At 43.0% G+C, this 21,505-nt stretch overlaps 1 protein-coding gene across 1 annotated transcript; it reads left to right on the top strand.

Annotated features, from left to right (window-relative positions):
- The first annotated feature begins 13,570 nt into the window (after nucleotides 1-13,570).
- On the top strand, nucleotides 13,571-19,464 carry creb3.S (cAMP responsive element binding protein 3 S homeolog). The gene is given in 9 exon segments (NM_001096536.1): nucleotides 13,571-13,932; nucleotides 14,518-14,824; nucleotides 15,330-15,433; nucleotides 15,823-15,903; nucleotides 16,019-16,125; nucleotides 16,520-16,588; nucleotides 16,891-16,975; nucleotides 17,151-17,235; nucleotides 17,841-19,464. Coding segments are annotated over 9 exon segments (1,314 nt in total). The 5' UTR covers nucleotides 13,571-13,842; the 3' UTR covers nucleotides 18,227-19,464.
- The last annotated feature ends 2,041 nt before the right edge of the window (nucleotides 19,465-21,505 follow it).

The following is a 21,505-nucleotide window of genomic DNA, read 5'->3' as shown; positions in this document are numbered from 1 at the left end:
GATACAATGCCTGTGATCTCCTCCGTCCTGTGAGTATGATTTACCACCGGGAGGAATGGCGTCTTATATTACACATACAAGTCACTCGTTCTGCTGCGATCATTTCTATGTTTAAAGTGTGGGTTACGCTGTACCTTATTCACTTTGTTTTTCCTGTATCACTATAATTATTTTGGTGTGTGATTTTTGTATTCGTTTTTTGTTTGGGGCCTTTACTTTTTTATTCACCCTGAGGAATTTATTATGAGTTCAACTAAGTAAAACTTTTTTGTTAAGGGAGACAATAAAGTTTCTCTAACATAAAGGGATAATCGTAAAACATTGAGTGGAACACTAAGGGGCAGATTTATCAAGGGTCGATTTTCGAGGGTTAAAAAACCCTTGAATTTGACCCTCGAAGTAAAATCCTTCGAATTTCGAATATTGAACTCAAAGGATTTTTGTGCAAAATATTAGATCGAACGATCAAATAAAAATCGTTCAATCGAACGATTTTAAGTGATCGATCGAATGATTTTTATTTGATCATAAAAAGTGCTCAAAACCTATCTACAATGTCCCCATAGGCTAACATTCAATTCGGTAGCTTTTATTTGGCGAAGTATTGAGTTGAAGGATTTTTTAAAGAGACAGTACTTCGATTATCGAATGGTTGAACGATTTTTACTTTGATCAAATTCGATCGATTTGAATGATTCGAAGTACCCAAAAAATTACTTCGAAATTTGAATATTTTTGGATTCGAGTTTAGTAAATCTGCCCATAATAGTTTTAAAAAATACTACACTATATGACTGTTCTGTTTCTTTGTTTCCTTTCCCCTCAATAATCTGTGATTTTTTAGCTATACAGCAATTTGTTTCTGGATATTATTCTTCTAGCACTTGCCTTCTCTTTTGTATCTGGTATTATAACCAAAAATAACAGAGATTATTTAAGAACAACTCCCCATGTACTCCTGTTTTCTATTTGCTTCCCAAGGTCAATAAAAGTCTCATCAATCCCCCGCGTAGGCCCATCGTATCTGGTATGGGGTCTGTGTTGCAGCTATTGTCACAATATGTGGGTAATTATCTTTAGGATATTATTTATATTTATATACCGGATTGTCTTTAGGATACGACTGATTTTCTTTGTAGATTATAGGAATTTACATATGTAGGAGAGGATAGAGATGTCTCTATACTTCTATAGACATGAGGAAGGCTTACAATACACTCCTCGCTACTAAAACCCCACATAATATCATTTACTCTTTACTTTATCTGGTTCTTAACTATTTCAGCGTTGACAGTGATTTTTTTATACAAATACAGGGTACAGCGATGCCAACATCTGTTTGTATTACATTGAGCAAATTTAGGACACATATCAAATGTTATCTACGATTTGCGGATGACATATTTTTACTGACGAATCTAGATTGAATTAATAGAATACATTAATTCACAGCATTCCACCATAAAATTCACTGCTGAATAAGATGTTGAAACATTACATTACTTGGATATGAAAGTCATCAAAAATGGCAATATCCTTAATAGAGACAAATCCAGCAAATAGAGAGATAGGGGGATACGTAGGGGACAATTCCTTACGGTACAAAGGATCGCGTCTGATGAGTTAAAATATCAGTGCAAATGGGTTCATTGAAAAATTTATAGCTAATGATATAAACCAGATACTTTGATGAAGAATTTAGGATTGAAAGGGAATCTTTGCTACATAAAACTATAAAGAAAAAAGAACAGTTCCCATTTGTATCCACATAGGACTCCGATAGCAAAACAATACAGAGACTTATATGTCATTATTGCCCCATAGTAGAGAAAGACCCCACATTAAGAAACCATTGTAAGGAGCTGCCTATCATTTCCTATACAAGGGGAAGGAATGTTGCTGATATATATATTGGTTAAGTCAGATTTATTATGTAAACAGAAAACAACAAGATTTTGAGGTACACGTAAGGTACTGAACCTTCTCATGCCTCAATTGTGGATGTTGTATTTCTATTATAAAAGGTGAACACGTTACCCATCCATGAAGTGGCAATAAAATACACAATGAACAATACTTTACATGTGATACTGGCTGTGTAGTGTCTGGTCTAACATGTCCATGTGGGAAAATGTATGTGGGCCAAACATCCAGGAAAGTAAGAATAAGAATGAATTAACGAACACAAAAGATCTATAACTATAATCCAAATGCAATGAAAACCCACACCCGGGTGAGCAAACATTTGTCTATTACTAAGTAGGGGAATTATAGGATGAAGTTGCTACTTCCATGTGAAGCCAAATGGATTGACACTTTACATACACTTGAATCATTAGGATTAAATAACACACAAAGATATAAATGTTTTGTATAATCTGATTGATGATTTTATCTTTTGAACACATTGCTTGGACACTTTACTCAGCAATAGGGGTGCCACCTTTTTTGGAAAAAAATACCGGCCTTCCTATATATTTACATTTTTTTCCCTATTAATAACATTGGGGTCAAGCATCGTTTTTACTTACAGAAAATAAAGTGCTAAATTCCTCAAAAATTCATTGAGGAGGGGGATTTAACAGAGAGAATAAAATATAGTATAGTATTTTTATACTTTATTGGCACCCACCGTGATTATTGACAGTGATAATAGTGTTCTTTTAATTTAACTTAAAAGAAGAGGACCCAAAAAAGTGAAGTTGTGAAAGTTTGAAAATTTAAAAATAACAATAGAAATAAAAATAAAAAATAAAATAAAAAAGAGTGAAAAAAATGTGAATTATTCAGTGAATTTATAAGTGCAAACGATTTATCTCCAAGTGATAGTGAATGCAGTAGGGTTGCCACCTTTTTTGGAAAAAAATACCGGCCTTCCTATATATTTACATTTTTTTCCCTTTTAATAACATTGGGGTCAAGCATCGTTTTTACTTGCCAGGCTGGTAAAATACTCAGCAGGTCGGACACTACCAATAACTGCAATATATGAAGGATCCTGTATCAGTGATTTGGACTTTTGGTGCATTCCCGGAGCAGGCCATTAGGGGGCAATACTCTGTAAGACTTTTGAAACAATCTTTACTAATAATGTGTCTAGCCACATGGGGCAATGGACACACTTGTTTGTATTTTTTGAGACTAAAATGAGATTTGGGTTATGTGCACTGTTTATACAAGCACCTGAGGAAGGATCTTTGATCCGAAACATGTTGTGTATTTCCAACTAAAAGGATAACTGAGTGATGAAAGTGTTTCTCCAGAGTGATACTATCTGCAATTTGCAACTGCACATAAACCATATCTTCTCCCAACATATCTCACCATACACCCAGCCCAACGTTCTTTCTTACACAAGTTCACACACATACTTACATACTTGACAGCCAAGATCAGCTCCATATTAACCATCCCTTTCCCTCCATTCAATTTCTGCTTCATCACTTTCTCTCTTTTTCAATCTTCCATCTTGGAATTCCACATGAAACAAAAAATGAACCAAATAATTCTACGTAAAACTTTATCTGTAGGTGTAAAACCATATTAATATATAGGTATAATAACTGCTTTTTTAATCAAAATTCTCCCACCCAAAGTCAACCGACCCTAATTTATTCTTAATTTTCTCATCTACCCTCTGCCAACTTTCATATCCTCTCATATCTAAATCAAAAACAACTCCAAGCACTTTTATCCCACCTCTACATACCTTCCAACCACTCAAATCAATTTCTGCCCATGCTCCAAAACTTTTACATACACTTTTATCCAGATTTACTTTAAATCCGCTTACCATACAGAAACATTCTATTAGCAACCTTGTTCTTCTGAAAGCAGCCTGCGACTTACACACCAAAGTTACGTCATCCATGTACGCAATCACACGCAAATCTCTTCCACAACTTCCTGGCACTTCAATCCCACGCAAAACTTTATCCCTCATAATCACACGCAACAAGGGCTCAATTGTACAAATAAACAACATTGGGGACAAAGGACATCCCTGTCTTACACCCGATTCAACCCCAAAACCCTCAGTCAAAAAACCATTAACTTGAACCATACTTACCAAATCTCTATACAAACATTTAATCCATGCCAAAAACCTCTCAGGCAACCCCATTCTTTCCAAAACTTTAAACATAAAATCATGCACAACCCTATCAAATGCCTTTTCAAAATCCACAGTCACAATTGGCACAGCTTGATTCCTTTCCCTCGCATACCATACCGTATCTCTCCAACCTGTCTCCCTGGCACTCCACATACCTGTTCCTCACCTATCATCTTACCAATCACTCCTCTTAGTCTATTTGTTATCACCCTAGCAATAATCTTATAATCAGTATTTAATAACGTGATAGGTCTCTACTTTCAGATAACCTTCCATCCTCTAATACAATCGTACATACAGTATATCAGACACATACCTACCATTCATATCCCAGAATTCACTATAATACTCAACAGGCAAACCATCCTACCCACCATCTCTGAAAAGATTTTACCAGACTTATCCACCCCCCACCCAAGGATTTCCTATCACTTCACACAACACACAATTAGGGGCCCATTTACTTAGCTCGAGTGAAGGAATAGAGGAAAAAAAACTTTGAATTTCGAAAGGTTTTTTTTGGCTACTTCGACCATCGAATGGGCTACTTCGACTACGACTTCAAATCTAACGATTCAAACTAAAAATCGTTCGACTATTCGACCATTCGATAGTCGAAGTATTGTTTCTTTAAGAAAAAATTCGACCCCCTAGTTCGCCACCTAAAAGCTACCGAAGTCAATGTTAGCCTATGGGGAAGGTCCACACAGGCTTAGCAATCTTTTTTGGGTTGAAGAAAAATCGTTCGATCGATGGATTCAAGTCCTTCGAAACGAACGATTCGAAGGAATTAATCGTTCGAATAGCGCTAAATCCTTCGATATTTGAAGTCGAAGGATTTAACTTCGAATATCGAGGATTAATTAACCCTCGATATTCGACCTTAAGTAAAGTTGCCCCTTAAAGTCTCCAAGTTCTCTTGCCCTCCAAAAAAAATGTTTAAATGTTCAAATAAAACAATCCTTTCTTTCCTCTTCAAATTAATTAACTTAAAAATATATTCCCTAAACTCAATGTAAACCAGCAATGCCCTGCCTTAAAGGGGACCCATCACCCCAAAAAAATATTCAAAATCCTATTTTCTCACATTAGTCAATCACAATGAAGTTTAATTACACTGTATAAATGATTTGAATCTTGTTTCCTTCAGTCTGGGAATTCATAATTATAACAAGCAGGCAGGAGTCATTGTGTGGGACACTGTTATTAAGACAAGTCTTGTATCATCTCAGAATCTTGTTTGTGCACCAGAATGGGGGACCTGATGTCCATCCCCATGTCCTGGTTACACAATTAAATGGTGAAGAGATTGGGGGAATGTGGGGAGAGCAGTGACATGTAGGAAGTGCTGAATGGAAAGTGAAAGTAATTGTCTTGGCATAGAGGAGGGGCAGACAATATTTGATTGACAGCTGATATTTTCTTTAATGTAAAAGAAACCTTTCTCCAATATACTTTAATTAAAAAATGTGTACCGTTTTTATGAGAAACCTGACTGTATGCAGTGAAATTCTCCCTTCATTTACTGCTGTGGATAGGAATTGTCAGACGGTCCCTAACTGCTCTGCAGGGAAACAATCATACTTATGTACAGCAGGGGGAGCCCCCGCCTTACTTCCCAGCCATGCAGAACTCAAGCAGCTTTGTTTGTTTCCCTGTAGAGCAGTCGGCGACTGTGTAGAGATTTGTATTGGATTTTATTTTTGCCTTTACATCCCCTTTACTGTTTCCAATTCCACTGGTTCTGCAGAGTTGGAGAAAGTTTGTATTAAACAATACAAAAACTATAAAATCCACATTATATTACATGACAACACAGGACCTGCACTGCATTAAAAAATTGCAAGGGCTCGCCCTGCAGCCTAAAATCCTGTGTGCCGGCGAAATTCTTTTCTATGACTCTGTGAGGTGGCCGATGCCTCTATCGTTGTGCACCAGGTGATCATTTCAGGAAGGGCGGTTTTAGTGTGCGGTTAACGAAAATTTCTTGAACACAGGAGCCAGTGCAGTCTGTATATTCTGATTATTAATCAGTCTTGTTGTATCGGCTTCTGGCAGATATTATTTGACTTGTGCTGTTTTGATCATTTATGACGATCCCTAAGCAGCCCAGACCACACTGAGCATGTGCACAGTCTTGGTCTTGCAAAGATGTATAACAAAGTTACAAGATGGTGACCCCCTGTAGCCAACTTTGAAAGCATAAATAATTTGTTTGATTAGGCTTGTGGTGCAGTAAGTTCATGTTTATGTTTAGTATACAAAATACAGCATTTCTAGCCTTATTCTATTTTACACTTTCCTTGTCCTTTAAACAATATTAATTATTCTTTTAATAACAAAATTATTATTTGTTTGTTTGTTGTTTCTACTGTGTATCCTGTGCTTGAATGGCTGCCCCCATGGCTACACAGCAGCTTGTTTATATAAACTATAGTAGTACTTATCTGTCATCTACTGTGTATCCTGTGCTTGAATGGCTGCCCCCATGGCTACACAGCAGCTTGTTTATATAAACTATAGTAGTACTTATCTGTTATCTACTGTGTATCCTGTGATTGAATGGCTGCCCCCATGGCTACACAGCAGCTTGTTTATATAAACTATAGTAGTACTTATCTGTTATCTACTGTGTATCCTGTGCTTGAATGGCTGCCCCCCATGGCTACACAGCAGCTTGTTTATATAAACTATAGTAGTACTTATCTGTTATCTACTGTGTATCCTGTGCTTGAATGGCTGCCCCCATGGCTACACTGCAGCTTGTTTATATAAACTATAGTAGTACTTATCTGTTATCTACTGTGTATCCTGTGCTTCAATGGCTGCCCCCATGGCTACACAGCAGCTTGTTTATATAAACTATAGTAGTACTTATCTGTTATCTACTGTGTATCCTGTGCTTGAATGGCTGCCCCCATGGCTACACAGCAGCTTGTTTATATAAACTATAGTAGTACTTATCTGTTATCTACTGTGTATCCTGTGCTTGAATGGCTGCCCCCATGGCTACACAGCAGCTTGTTTATATAAACTATAGTAGTGTATCTGAAGCAAACACACCAGTTTTACCAGTGCAGGGTAACACTATATTATAATCTCATTCCTTTAAAACACTTTTTTTTAAAAAAACAATTTTTGGTTGTTATTGTTTCTTTAACTGTCCTGTCTGGGACAACAATGAAATGATCATGGAAATAATTGCAGAATGAAACAATAAAATAAATAATGGCAAAATGAAATGATGGTACAATAAAATTATAACACAATGAAATGATGATGATTTTGAAAATAATGGCACAATGGAATGATGTTTGAAATAGTACAACCATTAAATGATTACACTATAAAATAATGAAGTAAACAATGGCACAATGACATGCTGCTCCATTAAATAATGGTACCAGTCTGGTTGTAACAGATACAGATAAGGCAAATGTGTTAAATCAGTTCTTTTCTTCAGTGTATACAATAGAGGAGTGTGAGTTCCCAGGCTCACTTTATAGCTGCACTAATGGCTCAGCTCAATCTAGTCAGTGGCTGACTCAGGATATGATTCATAAAGCTTTAACCCTTTAAGTGCCAGCAGAATTTCACATTTTGGTTACGCGAAATGCCAGCCGTTTTTGAAACATTTTGTGCTCTCTCACTTTAGGGGCATTTTCTGAGGGGAAACCTATAGTTTACCTAGGAAAACTATACATTGTTTTTTTCGGTTTCTAAATCTGCCTGAGTTTTCATGTATTTCCACCTGTGCAAAAAAATTTATAGTGCTAAATACCAAAAAAAAAAGAAAAATTACCATTTTTCATCGTATATCAATTTATACCAGAAAAATATTTCATTTTACGGATGAAAATCCAACTGATTTGGAAAGCCTTATGTCTCTCGAACGTGCCAATACCAGATATGTATAGTTTTAGGGAGATTTAGGATTTCTGTACAGCAAAAACTCCCGGCAGTATATTACTGGATTTTGAAAGCACTAAGGCAGAAAACGGCATACTTTAGATTCCAAGGCAAAAAATCCTGAAACCATAGGTTTACCCCAGAAAACCATACATTTTTGAAAAGTAGACATTCTGCCGATTACAAAATGGGTAACTATGTCTCTCTACTCCAAACTACCAAACATAAAAGCTTGTCTGAACATAGCGGTTTTTCAAAATAAAATTCAAAATTTTGAAAAATCATTTCAAAGGTTTTATTTTGCTGCTCCGCATATCCCAAACTATATTAGGTACCAAGAAAAAGCACCTGAAATATGATTGCCAGGGGTCCACTGAACAGTTTGATACCCATTATGCATAGGTTTACCAAAGTATCTGGCATTTAGAGACACCAATATGTAGTTAGCACATCCAAATTGATCAGGACTTTACTTCAGCTACTGAGAAATCAACACATTGACTGCATTTTTTGTGGGGTAAAAACACAGAAATATATATTTACCCCCCAAACCCATATATTTTTGGGAAGTACACATTCTACTGAATCTAAAATGGGTACCCATGCCTTTCTGCTCCAAACTACTGAGTCGCAAGGCTTTCCCACAATTGTCGGTTTTGGTGAAATATCTGAAAATTGCCTCAAACCTTCAACTTCCCAGCACCATATCACCCATGTATCATTACGTACTAAGAAAAAGCACCCTAAATATGATTGCCAGGGTTCCTCTGAACAGTTTGGTGGCCATTGTTCATAAGTTTACCAAAGTATCTGGCATTTAGAGGCCCCAAAATGAAGTTAGCGCATACAAACAGTCCCGTGGGTAACTTCAGCTAATGAAAAATCAACACATTGACTGCATTTTTGTGGGGTAAAAACACAGAAATATATGTTTACCCCCCAAAACCCATATATTTTTGGGAAGTACACATTCTACCGAATCTAAAATGGGTACCCATGCCTTTCTGCTCCAAACTACTGAGTCGCAAGGCTTTCCCACAATTGTCGGTTTTGGTGAAATATCTGAAAATTTCCTCAAAGCTTCAACTTCTCAGCACCATATCACCCATGTATCGTTACGCACCAAGAAAAAACACCCTAAATATGATTGCCAGGGTTCCTCCAAACAGTTTGGTGGCCATTGTTCATAGGTTTACCAAAGTATCTGGCAGTTAGAGGCCCCAAAATGAAGTTAGCGCATACAAATAGTCCCGTGGGTAACTTCAGCTAATGAAAGATCAACACATTGACTGCATTTTTGTGGGGTAAAAACACAGAAATATATGTTTACCCCTCAAACCCATACATTTTTGGAAAGTACACATTCTACTGAATCTAAAATGGGTACCCATACCTTTCTGCTCCAAACTACTGAGTCGCGAGGCTTTCCCAAAATTGACGGTTTTGGTGAAATATCTGAAAATTGCCTCAAACCTTCAACTTCCTAGCACCATATCACCCATGTATCGTTATGTATCACAAAAAAGCACCCAAATTGTGATTGCCAGGGTTCCTCCAAACAGTTTGGTGCCCATTGTGCATAGGTTTACCAAAGTATCTGGCATTTAGAGGCCCCAAAATGAAGTTAGCGCATACAAACAGTCCCGTGGGTAACTTCAGCTAATGAAAGATCAACACATTGACTGCATTTTTGTGGGGTAAAAACACAGAAATATATGTTTACCCCCCAAACCCATATATTTTTGGAAAGTACACATTATACAGAATCTAAAATGGGTACCCATGCCTTTCTGCCCCAAACTACTGAGTCGCAAGGCTTTGCCAAATTTGGCGGTTTTGGTGAAATATCTGAAAATTACCTCAAAGCTTCAACTTTCCAGCATCGTATTGTCCATGTATCATTACCAGCATAAAGCATCCTAAATATAAACATATGGGTCTACTAAACAGTTTGATGCCCAATATGCATAGATATACCAAACTATGTGGCGCACAGAGACCCCCAAATGACAATATGTATAGACATTTTCACGGCTGACGCGCTGGCTGCTGCAATATAACCACCCGGTGTGTGTATTATGCGACATTAGACCACCTAACAGTACAGAGACCCCAGAAAACCATATATTTTCAGAAAGTACACATTCTGACGAATCCAATATGGGTAAATAAGTGTTTCTACTGCAAACTGCCAAACTGCAAAGCAATGCTGAACATAACGGTTTTTATCAAATTTCTGAAAATCGTCACAAAGCTTGAATTTTACCCCATTATATGCCCCACATTTCGTAACGTATCAGCATAAAACATCCTAAATATGAACGCCAGGGGTCTACTGAACACTTTGATGCCCAATATGCAAAGATATACCAAACTATGTGGCGCACAGAGACCCACAAATGGATATATAGTAGATAAAATTTACAAGGCAAAACAAACTAACACAACAGTGTGAAATGCAAATAAATCACCAAAAACTAATAAAACCACAAAAATCAATGCTTTTTTTTTTCACACTAGTGTAATCAGCCACCAGAATTACCGTTTGAATATTTTAGCTGGGCCAAATCGATTATACGGACAGAAACAAGTGAACAACACAAATGCAGAGCTGAAAATGCAATAAAATGGCTAAAAATTCAATAAAATGGCTAAAAATGCACCAAAATACCCAAAATTGCAATATAACCACCAAAATAACATACAAAAGCTATTGCACAGTACGGTTAGTGAATACGCTATTCGGAACGGCAATAAAACATTTTTTTAGCCCAAAAAGAGACGATGCGATAAGAAAAAAAAAAAAAAAGCCACAAAGCCATATATGTACATATGCGTGTGCACAACGGGTAAATTGCATGTTATTTGCGCGTGTGCGCGTGTGCAAGTGTACATGGGTGCTGTGAGTGTGTGTGACCCCCCCCAATCCCCAAAGATCTATGTGTGAGTGTGTGTAAGTGTGAATGTAAGTGTATATTACTGTAATAAGTGTGTGTTGGTGTGTTTGTGTGTTTTTGTGTGTGTAAATGTTACACTTACCTGGGGTAGATGCATCAGATCGATGAGAAAGGGTCCCACGCAGCAGATCTCCAGCTCCAACGGTCAGCAGCCATGGGGGGGCGGAGCTGGGCGGAAGTGCAGCGCAGGCAGCAGCAGGACGCATAGGAAACGCGTCCCTGCTGCTGCTTTGGGGCCCCTGGGCGGTCGCGCCCCAGGGGCCACACGATCCCCTGCTCTGCTCGTTGTCTAGGGCCAGGGGATCGTGAAGGAGCGGAGCGAGCGGCTCTAACAGTCGCTCCTCCGCTCGCAAACCCGGAAGTGCTGCAGAACGTAGATTCTACGTTCTGTGGCACTTAAAGGGTTAATACAAATTAATGTAAACAAGGCTCCAGGGCCTGATGGCATACACCCCCGGGTTCTAAGAGAGCTTAGTTCAGTTTTAGACCAGCCCTTATTTCTGATTTTCTCAGATTCACTGTTATCTGGTATGGTGCCTATGGATTGGAGAAAAGCTGATGTTATTCCAATATTTAAAAAGGGATTACGATCTCAGCCTGGCAATTATAGGCCAGTAAGCTTGACATCTGTGGTGGGCAAATTATTTGAAGGCTTGTTAAGGGATCACATTCAAAATTTTGTCCTAGTGAATGTCATTATGAGCAGCAATCAGCATGGCTTTATGAAGGATAGGTCATGTCAGACTAATTTGATTGCTTTTTATGATAAGGTAAGTAAGATTCTGGACAGTGGGGGGGCAGTAGATGTGATCTATTTGGATTTTGCCAAAGCGTTTGATACTGTGCCCCACAAACGACTGCTTTCTAAACTAAGGTCTGTTGGGCTTAATGAAGTCGTTTGCACATGGATAGGAAACTGGCTACAGGATCGGGTACAGAGGGGGGTTGTTAATGGGACATTCTCTACTTGGAGTAAGGTTCTTAGTGGGGTCCCCCAGGGCTCAGTATTGGGGCCACTTTTATTTAACTTGTTCATTAATGACTTAGGGGAGGGGATTGTAAGTAATGTATCAGTGTTTGCAGATGAGACAAAACTATCAGCCCAATTAATTCCATCCAGGATGTGGCACTTGCAACAGGATCTTGACTAACTGGCAATCTGGGCAGCTAAGTGGCAAATGAGATTCAATGTTGATAAATGTAAAGTCCTGCACCTGGGATTTTCCCCCTCTGAGACAAATTGGAGAGACTTCAGATGGGTTTTGCTTCCTCTGGGTCAGTAGCAGTTAAGCAGATTAAATATAGACATAAAAAGTTGATGGACGTGTGTCTTTTTTCCTCCCTAACTTAATAATGACACAATGAATAAATGATAATGAAATAATAATGATGATAATAATGATAAATGTCCCCAGTCAGTAGAATGAAGTGATGAGACATGAGAAGCTGATGAGAGGGAATAGGAAAGAGAATAATGACGTGTAGGAAAGAGAAGAAGTCAATGAAACAGTCAGATGATAAAGGAATAATGAGGAATAAGACTTTAGTGATCTGATGACAAATCTGCAGAATTCAATATTCCGTTCAGGTTGAACCAATGTGAGGAATATAAAAGGGGTCACTAGGGGCCATTACATTTCTGCACAAAGTCTGTTATGGGAATAATGTGTGTGGGGCCGTGAGCTCCTCGTTACTGGGCCAAGAGCTGACACTCGTTTGAGCAATACGTGGATTTAGCAGCAACTGGGGAGGAATTCCAGCCTGTGCCTCCGACCTCCTGCGACCCCCTGACCCTCCTGCGACCCCCTGACAATGTGACCCAACAGAGAGAGCAGAGAGCAGCAAGTCTGGGGGTACGGCTGGAATTGGGGTGTTGGTGCCAATTGAAGCAACTAAATGTGTGAGAAACAGAAGTGGAAGTGACATAAAATGAGAAGAGATTTATCAGTAGAGAAAAGCCTGACGCGTTTCATGTCAATAAATAAAGCAGTTTAAACACAGGTTTTCCACAAATCACATACAACTTCCTGTTTCCTGGAGGATGTGACTGTGAGAAGTTCTGCGGCAAATCCAAGATGGCGGCGGCCGTGCTGATGTCACTGCACAAATGTGTGATGTCATAACGCTGCATTTGCTGCCAGATGTGAAACAAAAGACGCCTGTTAAATCCTATAATCGCTCATTGGTTTCTGCATTCCTCTGTGTTCCTAAATTCCTCCTAAACTTCATTCCTGGACTTTGCCTGATGCTTCATTTGCTCCTATTGGCTGGATTGTGACGTCTCCGAGTCCCTATTGGTTCCTCTAAACTTGCACTTCCCCTAAAGCTTCCTCATTGGTCCACACTTGTGTGATTGGAGCCAATCAGCCCCTGACAGTGACAATTGTGCTGAATATTCTATTGGTTCTCACACTCTCGGCTCATCCGGCCTCGTCTCAACAAACAAATCGTTTCAGGCCGGAACAAGCGAGAGGGCGGAGCTGAGAGATCACGTGTCAGGAGGGAGAGAAGCAGGAAATAGAGCGGAGGGGGCGTGACGCGCTGAAGGGAATGCTGGGAGTGCGGAAATACCCAGAGTGCAGTTCGGTGGGGATTTCCAGGTGACGCGATTGTTGATGAGTTGGAAGGAGACGTGAGGAGCGGCGGAATCGCACTTACTGATCACTTAGCGACTGGCGGAGGTGGGGGACGTTCAAGGCTGGTGCCCCCGATTTCCTGATCAGTGATTGTCAGACCTGGGGCCCATTCCATCTCGTCTTGTTATTATTCGGCCCCAGAGAAAGTGATTCCAGTCAGGGGGAGACTGAACTCGTCGTTCCCTTTGTCTCTGCTCAGATGTCACTGCTGGGGGACATTACAGACATGGAGACTCATCTCCTGGACTTCCTGCTGGAGGGAACACTTCCTACTGACTCCTGGGGGGCCCCTGACTCCTGCACCCTGGATTCTGAGGTGACAACAACAGCCTGGGTCACGTGCTTCCCTCTCTCTGTGCATTCTGGGTAACACAGTGCCCCTCCCTCTGTGCATTCTGGGTAACACAGTGCCCCTCCCTCTGGGCATTCTGGGTAACACAGGCCCCTCCCTCTGTGCATTCTGGGTAACACAGGCCCCTCCCTCTGGGCATTCTGGGTAACAAGCCCCTCCCTCTGGGCATTCTGGGTAACACAGGCCCCTCCCTCTGTGCATTCTGGGTAACACAGTGCCCCTCCCTCTGTGCATTCTGGGTAACACAGGCCCCTCCCTCTGTGCATTCTGGTAACACAGGCCCCTCCCTCTGTGCATTCTGGTAACACAAGCCCCTCCCTCTGGGCATTCTGGGTAACACAGGCCCCTCCCTCTGTGCATTCTGGGTAACACAGGCCCCTCCCTCTGTGCATTCTGGGTAACACAGTGCCCCTCCCTCTGTGCATTCTGGGTAACACAGGCCCCTCCCTCTGTGCATTCTGGTAACACAGGCCCCTCCCTCTGTGCATTCTGGGTAACACAAGCCCCTCCCTCTGTGCATTCTGGTAACAAGCCCCTCCCTCTGTGCAGATGCTGAGTGACCCCACAGTGGAGGATTTCCTGAGTGAGCTCCTCGGGGGATGTGACGACTCCAACCTGAGCACTTCCCCTCCCCTGAGTGACAGCGGAATCTCTGATATTGCCTACTCCTCACCTGTAACCTGTGATGTGTCCCCTGGGGTCTGGGACCCCTCTCCCCCCGGCAGCCCAAACGTTATACAGAGTGAGCACAACTACTCCCTGCAACACGACTACTCCCTGCAGCAAGACGATTCAGGGGACCTCCTGCAAAGTGTGCGCTCCGACATCTGCGAGGGGGATATTTTCATCGATCTCGGTATTTATATAATGTCACATGTTCCTCATAATTAGCATTGACCCCTCCCCTGCGGAGCTTACACTCTGATAATAGCACTAGTATTGTCCCTGCAGAGCTTACACTCTGATAATAGCACTAGTATTGTCCCTGCCCCTGCAGAGCTTACACTCTGATAATAGCACTAGTATTGTCCCTGCCCCTGCAGAGCTTACACTCTGATAATAGCACTAGCATTGACCCTGCCCCTGCAGAGCTTACACTCTGATAATAGCACTAGTATTGTCCCTGCAGAGCTTACACTCTGATAATAGCACTAGTATTGTCCTTGCCCCTGCAGAGCTTACACTCTGATAATAGCACTAGTATTGTCCTTGCCCCTGCAGAGCTTACACTCTGATAATAGCACTAGTATTGTCCTTGCCCCTGCAGAGCTTACACTCTGATAATAGCACTAGTATTGTCCTTGCCCCTGCAGAGCTTACACTCTGATAATATCCTTCTACTGACATTTCTTATTTCCCAGATTTCTGTGCTGACTCAGAGCCAAGGGAGCTGATTAGTGTGAGCATGGAGGAGGAGGAGGAGGAGGAGAGTGAAGAATGTGACAGTCAGTTCCAGGGACAGCCGGTATGATTTATAGGGGTCGTGTATTGAAGGAATTAGGATTGAGGGGGGGATGGGAATTATGGGGGGATTATCCCTCATTCACACAAGTGTTTATTTACGTCCATAATTTAGTGCTGTGCTCATGTCTCCTTATCCCTCTCACTGTCATGCACACGGCCATTGCTCTTATCCTTCATGTGACAGTTGCACTGACAGTCTGAATGACACAGTCTCAGGCCTCTCCAGGCAGCACTGCAGTGTGTGTCACCCATTCACATATTGGGGTCCCACTTTGTCTAGTGACACTGATTCTGCTTGTTGTTGGGGGGCAGTGTAGAGAGAGAATACACTGGATCACTGGAGTGTGTGACGTGTAGGGAATGTCGCTGAATTCCCACTCTCATTCCCAGGATCTCCGACTGACTGAGGAAGAGTCTCGTCTCCTGGGAAAGGAAGGAATAGTTTTACCCCAACACCTGCCCCTCACAAAGGTAAGTGCCCTCACGTGACTCTACTGCTGCTCCCCTAAACAGCCAGTGGCCCTGAGACTGTCACCCCTTTCCCCTGTAACATGTGCCATCCAACACGTGTGTTCTCTGCATGCAGAATGAGGAGCGGGCGCTGAAACGTGTGCGCAGGAAAATCCGCAACAAGCGTTCTGCCCAGGAGAGTCGCAAGAAGAAGAAGGAGTATGTGGACGGGCTGGAGAACAGGTAATGGGAGTGAGTGAGCACTCTTATTGTGAGTGACTACTTGAGTGCTCTTTATGTGAGTGAGTACTTGAGTGCTCGTTATGCGAGTGACTACTTGAGTGCTCGTTATGTGAGTGACTACTTGAGCGCTTGTTATGTGAGTGACTACTTGAGTGCTCGTTATGTGAGTGACTACTTGAGCGCTTGTTATGTGAGTGACTACTTGAGTGCTCGTTATGTGAGTGACTACTTGAGTGCTCGTTATGTGAGTGACTACTTGAGCGCTTGTTATGTGAGTGGGTACTTGAGCGCTTGTTATGTGAGTGACTACTTGAGCGCTTGTTATGTGAGTGGGTACTTGAGCGCTCTCATTGTGAGTGAGTGCATCAAACTGAACATTGGTCTCTTGTTTTAGGGTCACTGCCTGTACCACCCAAAACCACTTGCTACAGAATCAGGTTCAGCAGCTGCAGAAACAGAATCGGTATGTGCCTCTGGCTAATGCCACGCCCAGTGTATGTGCCTCTGGCTAATGCCACGCCCAGTGTATGTGCCTCTGGCTAATGCCACGCCCAGTGTATGTGCCTCTGGCTAATGCCACGCCCAGTGTATGTGCCTCTGGCTAATGCCACGCCCAGTGTATGTGCCTCTGGCTAATGCCACGCCCAGTGTATGTGCCTCTGGCTAATGCCACGCCCAGTGTATGTGCCTCTGGCTAATGCCACGCCCAGTGTATGTGCCTCTGGCTAATGCCCAGTCTAAGTGAAGTGCCTTGTGTTACCGCAGGACGTTGCTGCAGCAGCTCCGGAGCCTCCAGACTTTACTGAGACAGACGGGAGTGAAGACTACAACATCCAGCACCTGTGTCATGGTAAGTACCCCAATGTCCTGCTGTGGGTAAGGGGGCCCTACTGTGTACCCCAATGTCCTGCTGTGGGTAAGGGGGCCCTTGATTGGGGCCAGAGCAGTTTCACAGAGAGTGGGGGTTGAGTAGAAAGTAATTGGGGTGTGTGGGTGACACTGATGTGCTGCTGTTTTTTCTTTAGGTTCTGCTCCTGTCCTTCAGCCTCATCCTCTTCCCCAGTTTGTACCCATTTGGCAAAGGAGCCCCCCAGGACGGCCGGCACACGGGTGAGTCACCTGACAAGTGGTTCCCTGCTGGGTTGTGTTCCCCGGGGGCTGGAGCAAGTGACAGTGGAATGAAGGTTCCGTCAGTAGGAAAGAGAAAGTCAGTGGTGTAACTACGGGGGGAGCGGGGGGTCACATGCTAAGAACTCCCTACAGAAGCAGTGTCTCAGATCAGCTCTTCCCACAATGCTTTGCACTCACCCAGTCCAGCCTGTGACAGAACCTGCAGACATTGTGCTGAATGGAGTGTGAATGTTGCGTGTAGTCATGATGAGCAGTGCAGAGAGTGGAAATGACAGTTGCAAGAGAAGAGGAATTGCCACCTTGTTACACTTGTCTGAAGAGGAAAGGGTTAGGGGGTGCAGCTTAAGGGCAGGTTTTCCCTAAATAGCCTTTTTACCCTGGTGGGCGGGGCTTCCATTTATTGGGGTGTATTGGCTGTTTATAGGAATGGGGGCGGGGCTGCATGTCCATCACTTGCTCTCACAGTAACATGATGAGCTCAGAGCTGGGGGGGGTCACTGATTTCTACTGTCCCCTCCCCCTATTAACTGAGCCCCAAATGTCCCCCACCCCTAATGTTCACTCTGTGCCACTTTGTGTTTCAGTCCTATCCCGGCAGTTGCGGGAGCTCCCAGGCCTCTCACAAGTGCCACATGTGGGTGTTGGGCAGAACGGGGGTGTCGATGTCCCACTGGGGAAACAAGAGGAGAATCTGCTGGACTTGCACCTTGATCCTGTGCTGCAGGGGGCCCAAAATGACACCCCAGAAGTGCAGGACGTGGGCACGGCAGAATCCAAACCTACTGGCAACACGAACTCTTCATTTGATCTCCCGGGAGACAGTGAGCCTGGCATCAACATACAATCTGGCTCCTCCTCCAACCCTGCCCCCGATGTCCCTGATGCCCGATATGTCATGCAGGAGAAGCACGATTGGCTGGAAAGGACTCGCAGTGTGGTGATCACTCCCCTGCACTCTGATGAGATGTAACCCAGGCAATACTGCAGCCCATTGTGCTATCACTGGTGCAGTTTAGCCAATAAGGAATTATGTGCTGAGGGTTGTGGCACTGCCCGTCCATTGTGCTATCACTGGTGCAGGTTGCCCCTGTATATCATATGCTGCCCGTGAGAGCACTGCCTGCCTCAGCCTGGTGCATTGTGGGCCTACAAATAATTCAGGGTCAGTGAGCTGCTTGTTTTGCCCATAGTGACATCCCTACTGTAGTGTCCCATTGTATATCCCCATTGTATATGATTACGTGGGTTATACCCCTGCCTGGCGCTACCCACTGTGCTGTCTGTGGCCCCTGTAAATCAGCGGATTGTATGGGTTACGCTGTTGATTGCCCATTGTGATATCCCTGGTGCATGTAAATTGCTATGATCTGAGGCAACATCATTATATTCTGATAATCTGCACTTACCCCAGCGCCATGGAACCTGACCTGCCCCTCCCCCGCACTCTGGGCTCCTGTGTTTACCTCCGTTAGTTTAGAATTTGGGAACAATTGGGGGAGGTTTGAGTTCTCTTACTGGAATGGGTGGTCCCAGGACTGGTGCCGCTTTGCACTTTGATGTAAATATATATATATATATGTGTGTAATATATTCATTGTCCTTCTCTGGTTCTGGCACTGTAATGGGGGGGAACATGGGTTCTGGGGGGGGTGTCGGTAACTGATGGGCGGAGCTGAAATCAGAAATCCTTCTGATTGGCCACTTTTCCATGTTACTGTGATGTAACACAATGTATAGGGAGAGATAGATCTGCCACTTGGGGCCCCTAAACCCACATCGTACACTTTTATTTAAATCAAGTAAAAGAGGGATGGTCCTTTTAATCAGTGTTACAGATAAGGAGACACCCGATTGGTTTAGCCCAGACAAACTGGCGATTTTGCTCCTCCCCTTTACCCACAGTGCTGCGGTGGGATCTCTATGTATATTATATATTGAGCTGGAAATAGAAGCCTTGTGGCCCCTGCCTGTGATTGGAGGGTCCTGATCTGTTATTGGGGGAGTAAATACGGGGTCTGATCATTTACTTGCGTTGTCATGGAAACGCCCTCTTCTCTGGTGCAATGTCTGCCCCTCGGCTCCCAGAATCCCCTCTGGCTGAATTCTCCTATATAAGGTGAGAGCTGAGTAACCACACCCACTGGATTTCATTGGCTGATGTTAAAGACTAGATTTCTATGTATAAATAATAAACTGATACTAAGGTGATTGTGGCTGTTGTCCCTTTAAGGAAGAATGTAGGGGCATCTCTTTAACCCCTGGGGGAATTGGGGTGCCCCACGTGCTATTTAAATGGTAACAAACAAAGTGATGGTCTATTTCTGGGCCATTCCTTTATCTCATTGTGTGTGTGTGTGTGTATATATATATATATATATACAGTATATATATTAGGGGACGTCCCTCCTGCTGCCGACAAACATCCCAGCCCAGAGGTGGGTCCCAAACTGCCCCCTCCTATCATATAAACTGCCCCCTCCGGTCATGTAAACTGCCCCCTCCGGTCATGTAAACTGACATTTTGTTTGTTTCCCAGCTGCCCCCAGTCATGTGACTTGTGCTCTGATAAACTTCAGTCACTCTTTACTGCTGTACTGCAAATTGGAGTGATATCACCCCTCTCCTCCCCAGCAGCCTAACAACAATGGGAAGGTAACCAGATAACACCTCCCTGACCCCCAAATGAAAGGTTAGAATAGGGGAGGTTTAAGTTGCCCTTTATACAGGCCTCTGGCTCTGGTTTAGTTGGTTCCAGTGGAGCTGACACTATCGACAAGGATGAGAGGAGGGGGGATTTAAGGCCACAAATAACCCAAAATAATCCAATTAGTCAGAGCAAAATAAATGTAACAACTAGGACCATAATGGTTTTATTTAACCCGCACTAGGGGCAAAATGGCACAAACAGAGGATTTAATGAATAATGTCACTGACACTATGTGAGGTCCTGATGCCCCAATCTACCTCTGCACTGTCTTATATGGACTTGATCAGGCACACGGGGACTTGCTGGGGAGGTTACAGGGGGATTTTAGAGGGGGGTTTGGGGAGATTAGAGGGAGGTTAGAGGTAAGTTGGGGTTGGGTAGAATGAGGAGCAGGTAGATGAGTAGAGGGGGGGAGACAGTTGGTAGATTGAGTTAGTACAAGGGGCACTTACATGACTCACCTGATGCCCCTGGTACAGTAGGTAGACGCGGGGGCCGTATACTCATTTAGGGTGTAGGTTGATACATGGGGGTAGGACAGTCATAGGGTAAAGGGAGTTGCAGCACAAGGACATTGTCTCTAGTTCCAGAGGGGCAGGTAAGTAAGTAGGTAAGTGACAGTCAGGGCTGATGGTGCAGAAGGAATAAAGTGAGGGGGACTTGGAAGGGGAACAAAAGGGAAGATGTTGGTGGGAGGGGGGGGCTCTGTATATTTATATTCTCAGCACAGGGGACGGAACAGAAAGTGATTGAGCTGAAATGAGACGTCTCTGATTATAAATGATTTGATTTCAGGAAGTCACATGTTATTACACTTTGTTATTGTCCTAAATGAAGTCACAGAATTCAGCTTGAGAGTCTGAACATTGACCTGAAGTCTCTCCTGAATTTCTACTGATCATTATCAACCAACTTCTCCTGATATTTCTATAACCGACAGAAAACATTGGAACAAGGAGAAATATTTTGTACATCTGCAGCGTCTCCGAAATCGATTTTCTTGCGTTGGGTTCAGGAAACTTCCTGATGTGTTTTGGTAGTCGAGGAGAGAAGAAGTTTATTAGCAGACTCATGCAGCCATTACACAACAGTAAGCTTAAACTCTAACACCACAAGCCAGGCCCGGCAATCTCTCTGCTCCAGCAAATGCCCGAGGGGCCGCTCTATATTTCATTCAAGTGGGCCGCTCCGGATAGATAATCCTAATTAGAAACTGTGCTGCACTTGCCCGTGAGTAATCCTGCAAACACGCAAATGGACGTGGCCGAGACCACTTAATCACCTTAACCCACGGATGCCTCCAGCGTGCAGAGAAGTGCCCCCCTCATTATTCTGGTCTGTCTCCTGCATGCGCTGCTGCTGCTCTGAAATTAACAGTCACACACATTAATAGAAGCTGCTTAAACAAAAGAATTTTGACCAGTTTCGTAGAGTTTGCAAGTAGTTAATGATCAGCAACGGGTTAAAGCCATATAATGAGCTGGAGAAGTGTTAAAGAGCTTTTCCTGATAATCCAGTTAATCTTCCCTGTGCTCTCTGGAA

Source organism: Xenopus laevis, chromosome 1S, assembly GCF_017654675.1.
Source record: "Xenopus laevis strain J_2021 chromosome 1S, Xenopus_laevis_v10.1, whole genome shotgun sequence".
Lineage (NCBI taxonomy): Eukaryota > Metazoa > Chordata > Amphibia > Anura > Pipidae > Xenopus > Xenopus laevis.
Note: the sequence above shows the minus strand (reverse complement) of the source record. Positions and strands in the feature narration are given on the sequence as shown.